We start from the raw sequence: 20,136 nt of genomic DNA on the forward strand, positions 1-20,136 counted from the left end.
AACACCTCATTCTCTAAATAACCATTAAAAATATTGATGCTACAATTTTATCCTGTGATTTTTTTCTAAAATATCAAAGGAGAAAAACACTTCTGTAGAAATTTGTCAGTAACTGAAGAGATGAGCACCTGCAGGCTGCAGAGCAGGGTCCACACAGATCTGGGGTATTTCTGCCAAATGCAGCACTAGACAGCGGAAAGCCATGGCAGCAGCTCTAGGAACAACCTGGCACTTGGAGGAGTTAAAAACTGCAGTTAAAGAGAGGTAAAAACTACAGCCAAATTTAGTTGTGTTGCCACCATGTAGTTAAACATCTCTGTCCCTCCTTACCTTCCAGGGTTCATTAAAACTGAATGGGGACACAAAAATACACTTGGGAGGGGTGATTTGAAGAAGTTCAGCTGACATTTACCCTACAAAAATTCAGCAAGGAGTCCTTAACCCCAAAAAGAGAAGATGGAAGCAGCTCAGATAGGAGAAGATGAGAACTATAAACACTAAACAAAAATACCAAATTTACTCCCCCTTTCCTAGGAACGTGGACCTTGTGTAGCTGAGCGCCAGCAGAGCTCTCTGATAACCAAACAGCCTGCGCTGGGTTCTGCTGAAGAGGAATAGGGTGTTACTTCTGTTCTTAAGAAGAATATATGTTAAGAAGAATACGTGATGTTTTGTCCTAGAGATACTTTTTTTAGATTCCTGACACTTCGGCAAATTAGATTATAGCAAATTAGAAAAGAAGATGGTCTTGGGGAACAATTAGGGAGTTTTAAAATGCAATAAAAAGTTACAGGGAACAATCTCTTTGCTATAATTGATAGTTTCATCTCAAAGGGAATTAACAGAATTTTATGACTTTGATCTTCTAAAAAATGAGGTCCTTAACTTCATTAGTCGTTTTTCTTCTGTTTCAGTATGGATGCCACAGGAGAGAAACTCCCAGCCTTTTAAAAGGGGCCATTCTCCTACATCTGTCACAGCTGCCCTACTGAAGTTCCGTTCAAGAGATCAGTTAAAGAGATTTTGTGGCAGAAAATCCATTATAATTAATGAGCATTCATAATTAATGGCTGGCCTGATGTAGCCTTTGAGAACGATCACAGATTTTCTCTTGATGATCTTAATGCAACAATTTAACTTCAGGATCACAACCTTTCTCTCTACTTAAAAACTTTGCAATGGGTTAAATGATAGCAGGAGTTAGATAATTCCACTATTAACCAAAGCTAAAAGCTCTTTAGTTTGCTGTTCTCAGAGACTGTACTAACTGTTCTGATTATAAAGCATGAATTTTAATAATAATGCTGTACTGTACTCCTCACCTGCATAGGTTTAGAACTAATTAAAATATAACAGGAACGTATCTGCCTCTATGTAGGCAAGGAACATGACTGAGTAACATCTTCCATCACCTCAAAAGAACCATCTCTTAATAACACTGCTTTTCTCTGCAAAGTTAAAAATCAGGTGAAGTTTTTACTTTACTAAGGGGGGAAATTAGTTGCAAATATTTTTATTTGCTTTCTATTTCATGCAGTTTTATGAGCACTGTTAGAGGTGTGAAAAAGATAATATTGTTTTTCTAACTGATAGTGGGGTTTGAGTTTTTCAAACTTATTTCCATGAAATTATGGCAATGAAATTAAAACCAATTTGCTTGCTCTGTGAAAAAGCAGATGTTCCAGAAGCAATAAGATTTTAGATTATTAAAATAACCCTTGTCACACCCTGATAGATTTTATTTCAGGGTACATTCAATAAGCACAAGTTCCAGACCATTTTTGCTGAGGGCATCTTCCAGCTTTCCTGGGGGTGGCCAGCGAGCACCAGGACACTACAAGCTCGTGGCTGAGACATGGCCCTGCCATGAAGCCCTTCTCCAAGGCTTCCCAAAGCACAGGCTGCTCCAGCACGCTGCGCTCCCATCCCCTCTGACAGCCGTGGGCAGGCACCTTGCCTTGATCACTGCTAATTACAGGCTCAGGCAATGAGAGCCAAAGGCACGGAGCTGTCAGAGCCGGGAAGGGGACGCAGAGGACGCAGAGGACTCACAAGGAGAAGCTGTGCCAGCCACAGGGATGAGTAAGGGTGGATTCCCCTCCTGCAGACATTGACAGGTGGGCTTCCCACTCACAGATCTCATTTTCCATCCCTCCCTGGCACCTGGGCTTTCTTTTCTTCTGGCTCTCCCCAAAGCTCTGACCAGTAACTGCCCACAGAAACGAGGAGAGGGTGCTCCAAGGTTTGCAGAGAGACTGAGAAATCCTGATCACCAGAAAAAATTCGTCTGATTCAAGGCTGGGTCTGCTCAGGCAGGGACAATGCATTGTCATCTCTACAATAAAATATATCTGAAATATAAAGTGCTGACAATATGCAAATCCTTCTCTGGGATTCAGACTCCACAGAACAAGGAATAAACAGACACAGAAACCTGATGTACAGGTCTAAGAGCCTTTTGTCTCCCTTTTTGGGTGAATATCTTCAGTGAACAGTACAAATCTTTCAGATCAGCTCTTCTGTAGGAATGGAAATGACAAATTTACCCTTTCCTTGTACATCGGCAGGTGTTTTTAGAGAGCATAAAAATAGGGAAGAGGTTGCTTTTCTCAATTAAGGATTTCATACAAAGAAATCGAAACAAAGTTTTTGTTCTGCCATCCTACAGATAATTTACGTCGGTTTGGGACGCAAACAAGATTTCAACTGATGGAAACCTTGTGTCTACTGAGGACAGAACATCCCCTGCTATGGGCAGGCCCTGTTTTCAGAGGTGCTCTGTGTGATTTAGAGAAGGTTTCTATCATAACACCAAAAAGACCCTGGAGTTAAAAACAAGCAATGTGATTTCTTCACTCAGACTGTTCTGAATGACAAATTAGGAATCACAAAACTGTTTTTCTTTATTGAGCAGCACACAAGCAATTAAATTCTCCAATCCCCTGGTCTGCTGGAGAACACTGTGTTCAATTTTCCTTTAATTTTTTCACAATCATAAATGAAAATATGTCTTAAAGCAGCAACCAGCCACACTGAGGGATTGGTATTTCAGTGGGATGATGGTTTAACTTTCCAGAGTGTCAATACCTTATTAATATTTCAGCTTCATCACCCCCAGGGTTCAGCTCCATCTTCCACCCTGTTTTAGATGGTTCTTTAGTCTTTTTTTTTTTAATTTTTTAACCACACCAGAGCACCTTGCCACCTTTACTGATTAATCCTCTGGATCCCTGCAGGGCAAGGAAGTATTACCAAGTCTGTTTTTCAAACTAAGGAGGAGTTTGAAAACAAAGATATTGCAAAATAGGCATCTTGTTGCACAGAACATGACCAGAGATATCCAGGCTTAGCATGCGTGCAGGGAGGCAGGAACACCCCCAGTCTGTAAAAAAACCTTCCATCTGTATGTCTAGGGCATCACCCAGGTTTAATAACTCCCCTTATTACTTGGTGTTGACTCCTCTTGGAATTTATAATTAATACCAACCTTAAGAAAAACAGAGCAAAAATCAATAACCAGAGAAGAAAGAGGAACCTCATCTCCCCAGCCTGTCACCTGCTGCCTGACAGACACAGCCACAGCTGCCCACCACTGACAGACCCTGCCCAGGGGTCAGAAAGAGAGGAGGAAAAATTTCTGACACCAGACAGGTGAGTTGTACCAGCAAGAAGCTATAAATAAAGACAGATTCTGGTAATAAAAGATCCCTGTGATGATCTATAGCTTCATGAACAATCCTTGGCTCATCCCAAATACCTGATGCTGGCAAAATTAACGTAGGAAGAAGGAGGGCAATCTCTACCTGATTTCTACCCGAGAGTTCAACACTTTTTCAAAAGATGATGGGGACTCCCAGCCACTCCTGATCTGAGTTCCCTACAACGAAGTTAACATTACAGTTAAATAGGAAGTTTTGCAGCATACCAGTGGAACAGGCAGGAGGAGGGTTATACACACAGGTGGGATGTTTTTGTGCAGCAGCCTGGAGAAAGACTCCTTTTAATCCTTTTGAGAAGAGGCATGAATAGGAGAGAGATGAAAAGCACAATTTTCCACAGCCTCCCCAAATCCACTTCTGATCCCCAGAGGATCTATTCAGGATGGGACTGATACTGCCTTTTATTCATGTTGCAAGCTGGTAAGGGACTGCTAACACCAGAAGCAAATAATATTCAAAACTGAAACCTTGTAGTGAGTTGTAACCCTTCATCTTTTCTTAACTAAACTTCAACCCCCAATAATTGGGGTTAAACGCTGGGAACACGGCCCCTGTGAACAGCACACAGCCTTGTTACGGCACGTGCCTGTTCTTGGACATGTCTCCCTGTCTGAGAGAGCAACAGGCTGGGCCAGAAACAGCCCCAGGGAGAGGGGAGAGTCCTTGTGCTGCAGGAACAGGACTAACATGGTCCTGAGCCAACATGTGCAGGCAGGCAGCCCTGAGAGCAGCACCCCTGTGTCCAGCCAAGGACTGAGCTGACACCCCTGACCTGGGTGAAGCTTTTCTCCTGCCCAGAGCTGGGCTGCTGCAGAGCCCAGAGCAGCATCCACGGCCCCTTTTGTTCCCAGCTCAGCTGACAAACCAGTGCTGTTTGACTAGAGATCAGTTCAAGTGTAAAGGAGGTACCAAAGACAACCTTTCTCTACAATTAAACCTTTTGCTTTTACTTCCAGAACCCCTTCCTGCTCGTGTTCTACACGTGTGGATGTACGGAAGCTGCATCCCCAGGAGCGCCACTGGATGCCCACCCACATGCTCCTGGCTGTATGAAGCTCTATCAAGCTGTGCTTTGCCTTCTGAATGCACCAAAAAAGCTACTGCACAATGGCAATTTTTGTCAGGACACGGGGAATCCATGCATGACCACACCCAACCGTTCACTATGGGTGAAGCTCTTTGCCCTGCGAAACCCCCCGGAAGCCGTGTGGAGCTGCCTGCTATGCTGGACCAGTGAAGGCAGGGCAGGGAGGCTGGGATGCTCCCCCCATTCAGGTAACAGCCAGAGTCTTTTCCCTACATCCACTGGAGCAGTGGCAAAGCTTACTGGGCTTGCAGGAGGTGTGTGGTGCTTATTGCCCACCCAATGCCTTGATGAGTCACATTGCTCCTCCCAACCTAGAGAAGAAAAAAGGATCTGGATGCAGCACTGACCAAATGCACACAAGCTCCCCTTTATAGAATCATAGGATGGTTTGGGCTGGAAGGGACCTTAAGATCATCCAGTTCCAGCCCCATTGCCTCAGACTTCTCTGGAAACTTCCTAAATACTCCTCCTTTAGCTGGTGCAAACATGTCCTCAGAAACCTAATGGTAGAAGTGAGTTTTAAATAATACACACAGGCTCTTCTGAAGCAAAACATTTTCAAGACTTCTCTGCACTTGAGCCGATTTCTTCAGGCATCCTGCCCCATATTTAAGAACCAAGGGCAAGATCCCCACATTAGATGTCTAGTGCTAAGTTTTATGGCCCTGAACTTGAAAATATGTTCCTAAATATATGAATCTCAGGCACCTGAAAATAAGTATTTGCCTTGGGATTGAACAAAAAAGGAAATAATCCCTGTATATTATTTTTATTTTCTTTCCTTTATATGGTTTTAAGCTGCTTTTATGCGGCACTGGAAAGTTACAGCCCGTGATTTGTTGCATTCTGGTCTGGTAATAGAAACATCCCCCTGACTGCTGCTCACTCTGCAGAGCAGAAGGATCGTAACGCAGATTGTAAATGGTTGCATTACGGAGAAAGATAATGTTTCTTTCCACTTTCATTTCCCTGGGTTGGTATTTATCGTGGTAGGGGTTGCGTAAGCATATGAGAGAGAGATCATGCATTATTTACCAGGCTGAAACAGGGGAAAGGCTCCAGCCTTCACAGTGTGGATGAACGCCCAGCAATTCCCACCTGCTAAGATTTGTGCTGTGTTTGGTGGGAGCTTGGCTGAAGGATTGTTAAAGCAAATAGGATCATCCTGCCAGCCTGGAGAGTGGCAGTGGATGGGGCTGAGGGTCACAGGCTCTGTTCTCCTACCTTCCATCTCTGGACAGTTTATGTCATTATTTATTTCACACCTTGGCAAGACTGGACCAGCACTGTCACCGAGTCACCACAACCATCAGCAAATTCCTTAAGGTCTGCTGGGGCTCCAGCTCCAACACATCTGAAGCACATTTCTTGCTCTTTAATGTAGCTGAGGGCAGACAAACCTAGAGATGGGGGTGACACAGGAGGAGGCAGAAGCCTTTCCAGCTCCATGCTTGTCCCCATGATGCCACCGGAGCCCGTGATGCTGACCCAGTTTCTAATCAGGACAGGAAGTTGCAACACTCTAAGGTTTATTATCATTAAACTCCAGCCAGTGTCAGAGGCTCTGTGTTTGTCCTTGCAGTGCTACTGCCAGTGCACATAAAAACTAACAAAATAAGCCACAAAATGCTGACAGCCTTGGGAAAGAATTAAAAAAATCCCAAAAACCAAGAAACAAACCTATTGAAACTCCTAAATAAGGAATAAGTTAATGAGGAAAAATTACAAGGAACTGAAGACTTTAAATGCTCTTCCAAATTAAAGAGAACAAAGGGAAAGGATCACCTCTTATTTTTGCAATTAAGGTGCTATTTATGGCAATTTAGCTGTTTTAAGATTAAGCCTGGATACAGTGCCACAGAAAATACATCTGATTTACTCCCAAGGCTTCTCATCAGTTTCTATATAAGCACCAGCCAGCCAAAAAGCAGAAGTTCTGAACTCCCTGCATGCACACAAAGTGGCTGTAAAACACCCCGAGGATTTATCCCCATGCTGGGCAGCTGGACTGTGACCACTGGAATCAATCCTCAACCCACAGTGCTGGCACTGGAGCTGAACTACTGCATCTTCTGAGAATGAGAGAGAACATTTTGTAGGAGCAAAAGGGAAAAATAAAGATTCTGGTTCTGTGTCTACATGCAACCTGCATGTGAAGAGGGGTGGAAAGAGGATGCTCAGAGGGGCACCCTGTGTTTGCAGGGAAGGGACACAGCCCCACGAGGCCGTTTGGAGGCACTGACCTGGCAGAGTAAAGAGCCCCTCTGCCCTGTCCCAGCAGTGAGGGAACCATCCCACCCATGGGACTGTCCCATCCACCTCCAGGGACACATCAGTTGGTGTGGGGGAATGCTCCCCACAGGCTCAAGGGAGGGAGGGAGGTGAAAGATGCCAAGGAGCGCCTGGCAGAGCCCTTTCTTCTGCACCACACTTCCGTGCAGGGAGAAAACACACAATGACCATGACATCCCTATGCAACTTTTGTAGTATTTTCCCCCTATTACAGAGTTTATTTGCAGAGAACCTGTATGTTAAACATTACGACTGTGCACACTATTTGTAGGATTCAGCCCCACATGCCTTCTTGTTTTTCCTACATATTAATAAAGGAAATAAATAAAAAAGGATGTAAAGCTTGGTTAAACTCAAAAACAGATCAGAGAGGAGAGAGCTGAGGATGGGATGGTGCTGAGAAGACGTTCAGCCTTGCTGTGCTGCTGCTCACAGACTCCCTGCTTTGAAGGAGACATGAAAGGAGACATTGCAACATGACAGTTGCAAACTCTGTGGCTCTGTTGATTTTTCCAACCCCCACGGCTGCCTGCCTCGGCGTCCTGTTCTTTGAACCCACACAGAGTAAACAGGTGTCACTCCTGTGGCTCTGTGGGCAGGAGATGTGTTCCCAGAAGGAGCACTGGGGGCAGGCAGGAAAAGCCCCCGCTGCCATCCCGGAGAGCAGCATGTGGCAGTCAGAACACTCGTGCTGAAAAAGGGGGGAAAGAGAGAGAGAGAGAGGAACAAAAATCAAGAAAACCTTCCATAGAGGAAGATCTCCTTGTGAATGAAAGGATCCCCAGGACTTGTAAGTAAATACACAGGTAATGGCTTTTCTGAGGATGGCTGCAGGAGGATTTGAACAGGGATGTGACAGAGATGTGTCAGCTTTCTACCACCCCAGCAGAGCTGCTGGAGGACCAAGAGGTTTAACTGGAGCACCTGGAGCTTGGCAGGAGGTGAGAACACACTGACCAGGGCCTCAGAGGGTGTTGCAGCGATTTGATTTTATTAAAATCTGACTGACCAGAAGATTTCTCTTCTCTTCATTCACCCTCTCTCAGCAGAAACACTTATTATGCTAAGTGAAATGTTTAACCACTGGCACTGTTGGCTGCAACAGCTCATCATAAGCAGCTTTAGCATTTGCTGGGATCAGCACCCTGGGGCCGGAGATGGTGTTTTCCTCTGCCCAGTTACTCCTCTCTTCCCCGCTTCTCTCGCCTCCAGCTCTGTCCCCTGTCCCTTTTTCAAGTTGCAATGCGTTAAAATAAAAGTATTAACAGTGCTGATCTGATGCATGGGAGACTGTGAGAGCAAGCTGGCAAGCAGCCAGGAGCTAATAGCAGCATAAAGCAATTTGCTGAAAAAAAAGAATTAACATGCTAATTGTCAGGCTGGAGAGGGTGCTGGGGATCACAGAGAAGTAAAAAAAAAAAAAAAAAAAAAAAAAAAAAAAAGGAGAAGAGAAGACATTGATTACTCTAGATTTAAACAATAAAGGACTGAGGAAGAAAGAAAGGTTTTGAGGCAATTTTCTTCTTTTTTGTCCCATTCTCTGCTACCCTCCCCCAGCTCAAAACCTCCAGCCAGAGCCTCAGGCACTCACGGGAATTTATCCGAAGATCTCTTCCTCTTTAGCATCGTGTCACTGCCAGCTGCACCACGGGCTGCGGAGCTGGTCGGCACCACCACGCAGCTCTGCCCTTCCCACGGAGCAAGTGGAGCGGCTGTCGAGGGGAAAGTCAGGTCTGACAGACCCTGCACAGTCCCAGCTCGCAGCTCGCCTAAGCCCAGCGCAGGGAGGAGGTTTCCAAAGAACTGACCCTCTCCCATTCCCAGGGAGGCTTTTTTGGTGTTTCTTTCTTGAACAAAGGGACATTGCTCTTTTTTTTTAATTTCTTTTTTCAATTTATTTTTCTCAAAGCTATGAAAGGAGTGCCTGGAAAGCTCAAGAAGAAAGCTCAGCCTCTTAACACTGGCTCCACAGAGCGCCGTTAACTGGGATTAAGAAAGTCCACTAATGCTTCCCAGCACCAGGATTTCAGCAGCACGGAGACTCCCGAGGCAGAGAACCGCGACGGCAAATCCAGCAGGATCTCAAGGCAGCAGCTGCCTCTCCATGCAGATGCCGTTTAACTCCGGATTTATGTGCATCCCACTTCTGAAAATCGGCTGGAAATCCATCGTGCCTCCCCGTCACGGACAGTGAGTGCTGCCAGCCCAAGCCGTGGCTGCTCTGTGCCTGGTGCCAGCACCGGGGCTGGAAGTGGCTCTTTCCAACCCCATGCAGGTGGAGCGGTGGCACGGGGCTCCCAGCGCATCCCCAGAGCTCCCAGCACATTCCCAGAGCTCCCAGCACGTCCCGGCTGACCAGCAGATGAACCAGCGCATTTCCCCAAACGAGGCGTGCTGGGGGAACAAGGGCCAGGACACGAGGTACCCGTATCATTTTTGATTAATATTTGTGGATAAATGCTGTTAATATGAACCAAGAAGATTTAAAAGAAAGTCACTGAGCCATGCAAGTGAATTAATTTGTTTTAGACAACATGAGGCTGGTTTGCAGCCTTTTACAAGCAGGAACATTTTTTCTTTCCTATGCCAAAGACTGACTGCATTTGCCCTCCTGCTTTACTTCTACTGTGGAGGAAATTTAAGCAAGAACATGTATAGTGAATTGCTCAATTCAACCAGTGCCACTGAAGCTCACCTAATCATTCAGACCAACACGCCCTACCTGAGCAGCACTCCGAGACCCGTGAGCTCCTCCGCTCTTTACACGTCGACAGCCAGGGTGTTAAAAGAAGGGGAAATAAATAAGCCAGACCTGGTGACTTACATCATTCTGTTTTTCTTTCTGTTCTTGACTGTGACATTCATTGTGTTCTTCATAAACTGCCAGCTGAAAAATTCTTTTTTTGCTACTCTTCCTTACGACAGATCGCTCAGGGAAGCGAGGAACCCGTGGAGGACACAAGCTGTCTGACACTTCTCATTCCGGCAGGAGCAGGCACCAGAAACCCTGTGCAATAAGGAGTTAATGCCATGTGCCAGTGCATGGATTTGACCCCGTTTAGAGTAATGGGCAGCAGGAGATTGCTGAAAATTATGCTGTATGCCAATCTGAGTAGCTGTAAATAAAAAGCTGTTATGAACTGAAGAGAATGGTTTAGCAAATTCATACAGTTTTTGCAAAAAATTGCCCCATGATTCCAGATTAAGCTCTGTGTGTATGCAAATGTCATCATCCACCCATTCAGTGTCCATATAAGGATAATTGTATTAACAACAATCTCTGATTTGGGCATCTGGTGGAGCTTGTTCCCCCGTGTTTATGAAACCAAGCATCAAATGTAAAAACCCTGTGTATTTACCTAACAGCTCCACACTGAGATGAGTTTACTTTCCAGACCCATTTCTCCCAACTGCTGCTGGAACTGCATGGTGATGCCTTGGGAGGCCTACCAGGCGGGAGGAGAAAATGACAAATGTTTATTTAGGCTTTAGATTGTCATTCTGTTAAGGGTGTTTTTGATGTTTGAATGTGTCATCGATCAAGTTTTAAGTTACTACTTATGTGAAACACTTATTACACAAGGAATTTGTTTTCAGCTTTCATAAGCTACAAAGGAAATTATTTGCCACAGCATGAAACCAAAATAATCAGGATGGGGAGAAGGGGGGAAAGGAAATGAATATATTTAATATTATGTAAACTAATGAAAGGGGTGAGCAGAGTGTTCCAAGCTTAGTACACAAAGTAGGTAAGTTCTGAAAGCCATAAAACACAGCTTTATAGGAATAGTTGCTTTACTGCACAGTATCCCCACTCCTTGCTCTTCATCTAAATCTAGCCCAATTAGAAGCATGAATTATCAATATGGCAACAGCTTGATTCAACACTGGTCACTGGTACCCCCCACCATTTTAAATTATTAACTATCTGATTTTGTTCTAAAAGCTTCTGCTCAACACTGGTAGCTGACAAGCTATTTTGTGGTGCTGATTTTTTGTAAACTTGCAATTACAGCACAATTCCAGATCAAGCTGCATGAACCCGGGAAGAGTGTCCATAATTCCCACAAACAGTGGGCAAAGGGCTTTTTTTTTTTTTTTTTTTTAAACCCAATGGCTCAACGTACAGGAGAATTGCAGCTATCCAGAAACACCCAGTCCCATCCCATATCGTATTTTAGCTGCAGTTTTGGGTATTGGATCATCTGAAATGGGGTTCAAAGTGGAGTCAGACGCTGTACTCCTAACCCCGTTCTTGACCAGCAGAGTACAACAGAGGAACTGTGTGTATATATGTGTACATAACTTCTTTCATCCAAATGAGGAGCTTTTACAATGCAATTACACACACATACAGGCTTGCACTTGAGCACACAGACAAAATGTGTATATATGGAAGTCTGTTTGCAAGCATTTTCTTTTTTAACCCAAAAATTGTGCAGTTGATAACACTTCCATGTCGTTGTCTTTGTTACCATGTTTTATTTTGCTCAAATAAGCTAAACTACTACTTAACAGATCTCAATATTTTATTCCTTGATATGTGGCCAATATTTCCTCTGAACCAAATTTAACTGGTGTAATTCCAAGTAGTTACTCTAATGTAGAAAGCAACAGTAAATGCAAGCGTGTTTCTCTCAGCCCTTTTTGAATAAATCAAGTTTTATCAAATCAGGCATTTCTTATTTATTTTTAAGTAATGACAGCTTGTTTTCAGCTACCAGCCATAATGAGTTGGGTCTAAGAATTTCTGCTGGCAAAAGCCTCAGAACCTGACAGAGCACATGTTGTGTTGCACTCTCTATTTAAACATTCAAGAATAACTCTGGAATAATCCTATTTTTCTCTGCAGCCTGGTTGGAGTAATACTACAGAAGAACCTGTCATGCTGAGGGTGTTAACTGATTTTCTGGGAAAGCTTTTATGCATGCCCTGTGTTGCTCTCATCAATATTCAGGATCATTTCTATTGCAGAAGAAAGTTGTATTAATGATATTCAGAATCACAAAATCCCAGAACAATATGGGCTGGAAGGGACCTTAAAGATCATCCAGTACCACCCCCCTGCCATGGGCAGGGTCTTCTTTCAATGCCAGGTTGCTCCAAGCCCCTTCCGATCTGGCTTTGAGCACTTCCAGGGATGGGGCACCACCACAATTTTAGCCAATGTGTGAAAAGTGCATGTAAGAAAACATTCTGTTTCACCAGGCTCAGAATTCAAGCTGACCAAAAAATCCACTTTCCAATCACAAGCACAAGGGAGGGACTGATAGGCATTGCTTCCCTTGCTGGAACTGCTCTATTAGATGTACGACACCTGTGGGGTCCCACATGGATTCTCCATTCCTTCCCATCACCTTCTGCCAGTCACAGTCCTGCCCCTGACACAAACACACCATTCCCTGTGTCTTTTACCAAATCCCACTTTCTCAATGTGTCTTTTGAAAGAGTCTCTGAACACAGCCCTGCAGCAGCCTCCCCCCTCCTGACGGCTTTTCCTCAAGGCAGACTGGAGGTCAATACACTGCTACACGAAGGATGAGCGAAACACCAGGAATCTGGGGCACGAGGCTGTGAGAAGCAGACTGGTCCCCATTCAGAGGAATTCTTAATTATAGGCTTTGCTTTCAAAAGATGAGCAGCTCCCGTAACACTCTGAGGAGCAGCCATACGCTTCACATCCGTGGCTAAGTGCTCCACTCAATCAGGAGCTGTGTGTTAAACAAGCTTCTAACTCTCCCTCTGGGCCAGGGAAACAACTCATCACTTCCACCTGGAAGCAGTGAGATGCTTTGAAGCTGATGCCATCCTTTCAATAGATTATTATTATAAATATTATTATTATTGTGATATTTCATTCTGTTGGCTTCAACCACTTAGTCCATGGATGGTTTTGAATCCAGCTGCCCAAGCTGTTGGCACAGGTAGTGCCCACGGGGAGTTTGCCACAGCACTGTACTGAGTAACCAAGGAGAAACCACCAGCTCCGTGCTCCTCTGCGAGAGCATTCCATAACTGGGAGCTCACTCATCCCATTGCTCTGCCTGAACACTGGGTTTGTTAACATTTTGGGGACCCAGCAGGACCCATTTTTCTTCTCACATTTCCTGCTGTAGGTGGGCTTCCCCATGAGCATTTGTCCTCCTGCACTTCCCTTTCCCCAAACAAAAAGCAGGAGCTGAGGGTTTTCTGTACCCCTTGCCACATGGCCATCACAACTTCTGCCTGGAAAGAGCTCACCCATGGGACTAACAAGTCAGTCAAACTGCACAGCAAGACAAAAGGCTAAGAATAAATCCTAAGAGCTAAATATCCCACGTCTGTTTGGGGTGTCTCAGCCTGGTAAATAACCCAGTGCTGCATGGCAAGGCTGTGTTGCATGATCACACTCCAAACCTGTATCAAAGCACTGGAGCCACAGCAATTTGTAACTCACTTTCAGGAGATTTCCTCTAGCAGGTGCAAGCCCCAATTTCCTGGTGACAAGCGGCTGCCTCGCTCCCACACAGCAGAGTCTGGCCAGACCCGATCCCAGCGGATCAAAAGGCTCAGTTCAGCTCTCCAAGGCAGTGTCCCCACTGAATGCTGCTCTGCCCATTTTGAGGGCAAGGAGCTTTACCTACCTGATATTTGAAACATTTAAAACAATGAAAGACATGTCAGACTGAGACAGTGAAAGGAAGACCTGGATTGTGTTCACAGCACATTTGTCTTTAGGAGGTTCTTTCTTCCAGAAACTACAGGTATAATAGAGAAATTTGCTTTATATCCAATAATCCATACAAAAAGTCTCCCAGGCAACAAGGTACACAGTCACATCTTTTCAAGTTTTTTTTCCCTCCTCTTTGCCCTCCTGGTATCATCAAATTCCTCCTTGCAGGAAGGAGCATCTGCATAGAGTACCACTGGTAAATTCTATTCATGGACACAACCTGTTCAGTCCTAAGTTTGCACTTCTAGGTTTAATATACTGTATTTACCTTAATTTCTTCGAGGAAACTTATGAATTCCTTCTATAAAAATCTTTCAGTGAGAATGCTAGAGACCTGAAATCTCCAAAAAAATAGTCTGCATTTAGCTTTTACAGAACAGAGCCCATTTTGTCTGTTTTGTGTCTGAAGTCAAAGTCACACACACAGCACAAAGCTGTCTCAAGTGGCTCCTGAGTTTGCTGTCAGCAGTTTCTCTAAGAGACTTCAGAAAATCAGAATTTGCAGGAGTGACTGGGTTACACAGCACTTCTAATTTAGTCCTGGAAATAAATTCTGTTATTGTAAACAACGAAGTTATTCCTCAAAAAAATAGAAAAAAAAGGTATTTATAAACAAATTAAAACTGGCCTTAGAACAGAAAAGCTGCTAATTTAAAAAGTGTGGGGTTTTTCTTCCAATGTCTTATGGAAAAAAGGAGTCCTGTAGGAAGCAGAAATACAGAATGTCTGGAGATGACCCAACAGCTCCACCCCCCAGAACCTCACCCTTCAACCCCCTCACCTCCCATCTCCGTGGGAGTGAAGTAAATTTACAGGGTTTGTCTTTGGGAGGGGAAATGGTATCTTAGTACACTTATATCTGAACACAAGTTAGAAGCTTATTTTCAAGACTTAAGTCTGATGAAAAAATTGATTTCACATTAATCTGCTGGTGTGTATAAATACCACCTGTCATTTTGCCTTTATGAGACTTTTACCTTGCCCTTGCAGTCCCACATCACCTGTAGCAGAACATTTCGGTGGCATAGTCCCTGTTTGTGCAACTCCCACCTGCAGAGCAGCAGCTCAGTCTCTGCTAACTCAGCATCCCTTTGGTGGCAGCCAAAACCAACTCCTGCCTGAGGCAGGGGGCTCCAGGTGATGACAGTGACACAGCTGCCCGTGACACCTCTGCATGTGCTGCCCACTGCTTCTGTCCTGCGGCTCTCCCTCCAGCAGAGCACAGGCAAATCAAACAGCGAGTTCATCAATTAAATATGGAACTGACTGACCTGGCAGAAACCTGCTCTGCACTCCACGACAAGAAAGCTCTCTCTTGTCACAGGGTATGGGACACCTTACTTTAAATGACAGTGAGATACTTGCTTTTCACATAGCAGTGAACAGAAATAGTCTCTGACTTATTTGACACACAATGTAGGTTGGAGAGGGAGTGGAAGAGAGGTGTTTCACCCAAAGCGTTTTTTCCCCCCTGTGAAAATCCCATGAATGAAAAATTTCAGAGGTTACTTTTCAGAGTTGTTACTGTACCTCCAAATGTCCCAGAAAGACCAGTAAGATTTAAAAAAAACCCTTCATTTCTACAAAATTATTTAAAACTTTTAATAATCAAGGTATTTTGGTTGCTTGCTTTTTACTTATAAAGCTGTTCATAAAAATGCACATAAAGCTTCTGAAAAGCCAGTAAGCCACTGAAACTTAATCTGGATCTTGCTCACAAACTAGACTGTATCATCTGTGTAACACTATTACAGTGTATCTTCTGGGGATTTTCATGGCAATCATTGTTTTGGAAGCAAACCCATCAAAGCACCAGAGGAGACACTGATATAAAACAGTAACAAGAGATTAATTAAAAAAATAAATTTTTACCTGAGTGATTGGATTCTCATATTCAGAGGGAAAAAGCTCTTATGATTGAGAAAATGACAGAAATTCAGAGTGATACTGCAGGTGGCAGTCTGCTGGTAAAATTAAATCCCAAAGCAGGAAGCCCAGACAAGATAAAGTCCTAGCAACATTTTCATTTCACTTTTATACTAGAGAAATCATTTGTCATTGCAGAACTGGGATTCAGGGGTTTTGTACTCACTCTGTCCAAAAAAGATTTAACATATGCACACCACTTTTCAACCTCTATTTCTACAGTATCTTGGTAAACAAGGGTAAAGTTTTCTTCCCTTCAATCTTTAAAAATAAGTTCACTGAACTTCTAAATTTACATTTTGTTGCAGCAGCACTGAGTTACAAGAGATATCTCAGCAGCCTTCAATTCATTGAAAGGCTGTTGGTCAGCAGTTCAAAGCTCGACACATTCAGACATGATGAATTGTTTCAAAATGTTATGGTTGGCCACAATGGTAAAAAAAACCCCAACCACTCCCAACAGTAATCAGATTGCTACAGTCTTATATTTTTCATACTACCAATTGAAGTATTTCTGTAAGTACTATCAAAATGATACCATTTTGGCTGGCTGCATTCTGCAAGAAAAAAAGAACTCTTTAAAAGAATGAAATAATTTAAGTCTCTGCTTCTGAGAGCACAGCAGCTTCTATGTCACCAAAAAGCTACAGAAAAGTATTTTTAAAATGAGAGAATCACCTTTGCACGAGGAGGAATATGGACATGGAGAGGCATCAGCAGCAAGTTACATGTGACAAATTAACCCTCGTAAACAAATACTTGAGACACAGAGTTACAGAAGGAAATCAGAAGAATCTGTGTGGTTTTTGTTTTGTTTATTGAAATATGAGCAGCAGTATGCAAAAAATATCTTTTAAAACATAACATAGCAAAACCTAGTAATTTTAAAATTAACAAAATAAAAAGATGTTTAGAGTTAAATGAAAAAACGTCATTGCTAGAACTGTGTTTCCTACAATGTAAACAAAAGCATAAAGGTTATGCTTGCAACAAACACAGAAGCAGGTTTATGGAGCAGCACAAGAAAGCAACATTATGTTGTAATCTGATCGTTTGGTCTATTGATTTGAATTCAGAATGGGAAACCTTCCTCAACAGAAACTTCACAACTACAGAAGAAAGTTAGTCACATGTTTGTCATCTGAAGCAAAACATTTAGAAAATGTTTTGCTTTCATTTTTGGTTTTTGTTTGTTTGCTTTTCCAGAAACCATCACTAGCAACACTTTGAGCAAGTAAAACAGTATCCTGAAAAAGTTATTATTTCAGACTAGTGAGGAAGCCTGACACATTTTAATTTCCTCCAGAGTTATACTGCAAGAATCCCAAGTTAATCTTACACCCAAGAATTGACAACTTTCACATTTTAATACTGTGGGGGGAAAAAAAATCATTGCTTCAAGCAAAAACAAAAAGAATCCCAGTATTTTAAACAGTTCTATCCTGAATCCTAACACCTGGGCTGTTTCATCATTCTTTTGCCTGTTGGGCTGTTCTGTCAGATTTGTCTCTCATCGGTCAGTCGTACTGGAAGGTTTTATTTTGGTCCTGTAGAATCTATAACCCACTGTCAACCCTTCATGGACAAGTACTTCATGCCTAATGCAGTTAAATGAGTGTGATACACAAGGCACTGACTGACTGCCAGCAAGACCCAGGTGTCTAAGGAGCAACAGCCAAGCTGCTGTCTTCCCTCAGTGACCATAAAAGCAATCCCAAGAAAGGCTCAAGTACAAGCCTGCTCCAGGCTCTCTGCTGGTATTGCCAAAGCTGTCAGTCAGTGCTGGGGTTGGTGCAAAGCACAAAGATGCCCAGAAAGAAGGAAATACACTACAAAAGCCAAAGCAGTTTTTTACTGAAAGTAACATTCAGTCTAAGCTGGGCTACACTGGAAAGGCCCCATCTGCCACTACCACACCACTGGCTGAGTTAATTTCTCCATCCCTCCGTCTAGACCAAGAAGTGAATTCTGCACAATGTGCTGTACCAGGAGCAGCACTCCCTGCTCTCACTACACTTCACACATCGTTGGCATCTAACAACTTTCCATCCAATCCATCTGTGTGCCCATATCTGAATTTTGTATCAGCAGCACAGATGAACAAAACAGGGTTAGGAACACCATGAACCAGTAGCACACAAAATCTGCTACGCAAAAAGCTCCCAAAACGCCCTACTATGAAAGAACAGAGAAGTAGAACACAGACAAATCTTACTGGGTTCACTCCTGCAAGCCTGCCCTGCCAAAACCAGCAGCCACAAGGATATCCCAGCACTGCATCTATTACAGTTCCAGAATATGCACACAAGCAGAAAAATGCCAGAGCACTTCAGTACTTAATGACAGCATCAGAAGTGGGTTAACTGGATATTATTGCAGAAATTACGGTTCAGTGCACGGGTAGCCAATCTAACCACAATACCAGCACTAAGCACCAGCTCTGGCTCACAACAGCCACTTCAGCACCCATTCTTGAGTCATTCAGTTGGCCACATATAAGCATACAAGTGAAGAGAGATGAAGCCAGGTGAAAAACATTTTGGATAAAGTAAAATCTTGTACCTACAACTGCAATCTTTCCTTAATTCAATGTGCCATGTCATTTATTACATAAGCAAGTCAAGAAATATAACATTCTGTAGTGTCAAATATACATATTCAGCAACTTGACGAAAGTCAGGCCCCAAGAAGAAAATAGAAGCTGGATCCTGTGGCCAACTGACTTGGCATCTTATTCAATCAAAAGAACTGTCTGTGGGTTGCAGCTCCAAAGAATGAAAGGGAAGAACCCAAAGCTAAGTGGCAAATAATGTTACTCCCCTTCTCCTGAAGATGCAATCATCTGTTTTCAAACATACTTGAAACACTGTTTAAAAAAAAAAAAAAACAAAACAAAACACAAAAAACCAGAACAGTAATACAGAAAGTCCTGTACATTAAGGTTCTGCAGAAGTGTTACAGTTTATTCCTTTAAGGCAATTCATAAAAAACATTTTAATGACACGTAAACAATTTTAATCCTTTAAGATCATTTGTTACTTAGGTACCATATGATGCACGATTTCCACATTTGAGGAGAAACTGTCATTCAACAGAAGACACAAGAACTTGTTTAAAAAAACCATTGTTTCAGGACTGCAGTAATTAACTGCAACAGATCTTTTAATAAGTATTTGCATATTAGAGTTTTCAGCCTCTTCCCCAAACACTGAACCCTTTTCTGAAGAGGTGTTCAGGAAAGAGAAAAATCAAGGTGAGAAGTTAAAAAATATAATAGGGTCTGTCTGCATGCAAAATTTTGTATATAATTAATTTCTAACTATCTTAAAATGTTTCTTTCAGCCTCTTTTTTATTACATAAAGGGGGGAAATACGTGTATGTCATGTAATTGATTTTAGTGTTTAGTACAGTGTTTAAATTCTCTACCAGTTTGCCAAATGCAAATGGCATGAAGTTCAACAAAGCCAAGTGCAAGGTCCTACACCTGGGTCACAGCAATCCCAGACACCCCCTACACAACCTACACAACCCAGGTTGGGCAGAGAATTGACTGAGAGCAGCCCTGCAGAGAAAGACTTGGGGGTAGATGGCTGATAGAAAGCTCACCATGAGCTGGCACTGAGCACTCACCGCCCAGAGAGCTGACGGAATCCTGGGCTGCATCCAAAGGGCAGCAGGGCGAGAGAAGGGATTGTCCCCCTCTGCTCTGCTGTGGTGAGACTCCACCTGCAGTGCTGAGCACAGTTCTGGGGCCCTCAATGTAGGAAATGGAAGTGCTGGAGCAAGTCCAGAGGTCACAATGCTGGTAAGAGGACTGGAGCACCTTCCCTGCGAAGAGAGGCTAAGAAAGTTGGGGCTGTTCATCCTGGAGAAAGAAGGTTGAGTGGGGACCTCATAAGAACCTTCCAGTATCTGAAGGGGCTACAGGGAAGCTGGAGAGGGACTCTTTGTCTGGAACTCTAGTGACAGGACATGGACTAACAAGTCCAAATTGAAAGAGGGCAAATTTAGCTGAGCTATACAGAAGAAATTCTTTACTGTGAGGCTGGTAAGGCACTGGCACAGGTTGCCCAGAGAGGCTGCAGATGCCCCAACCCTGGTAGTGTTCAAAGCCAGGCTGGAGAAGGCCTTGAGTAACCTGGTCTGGTGGAAGGCGTCCCTGCCCATGGAAGGGGGGTTGAGACTGGGAGGTCTTTAAGGTCCCTTCCAACCCTTAACATTCTGTGATTCTTTACATGTGAGATAGAAATTCCATCATCATATTAACATAGTCCTTCAATCCCATAAAGATGCCGACCACAGTTACAAGTCTTCTGACTGAACCCTGCCATCAGGGACAGGATCAAGAGCACTGTTTCATGCAGGCTACAAAGAAGTGATTACTTTTGGTCATTACCAA

The 20,136-nt window shown here is 43.5% G+C and overlaps 1 protein-coding gene across 1 annotated transcript; it reads left to right on the forward strand.

Moving 5' to 3' along the window:
* Positions 1 to 7,635: 7,635 nt before the first annotated feature.
* Positions 7,636 to 11,774, forward strand: SMIM32 (small integral membrane protein 32). The gene is made up of 3 exons (XM_039559918.1): positions 7,636 to 7,888; positions 9,008 to 9,288; positions 9,374 to 11,774. Exon 3 carries the CDS (start codon positions 9,749 to 9,751, stop codon positions 10,067 to 10,069), a length of 321 nt encoding a protein of 106 aa, XP_039415852.1. The 5' UTR covers positions 7,636 to 7,888; positions 9,008 to 9,288; positions 9,374 to 9,748; the 3' UTR covers positions 10,070 to 11,774.
* Positions 11,775 to 20,136: the final 8,362 nt, after the last annotated feature.

This window comes from Corvus cornix, chromosome 13, assembly GCF_000738735.6.
Source record: "Corvus cornix cornix isolate S_Up_H32 chromosome 13, ASM73873v5, whole genome shotgun sequence".
NCBI classification, from domain to species: domain Eukaryota; kingdom Metazoa; phylum Chordata; class Aves; order Passeriformes; family Corvidae; genus Corvus; species Corvus cornix.

Coding starts and splice junctions, on each gene's coding strand:
- SMIM32 (XM_039559918.1), top strand. CDS start 9,749: ATGTATAGTGAATTGCTCAATTCAACCAGTGCCACTGAAGCTCACCTA.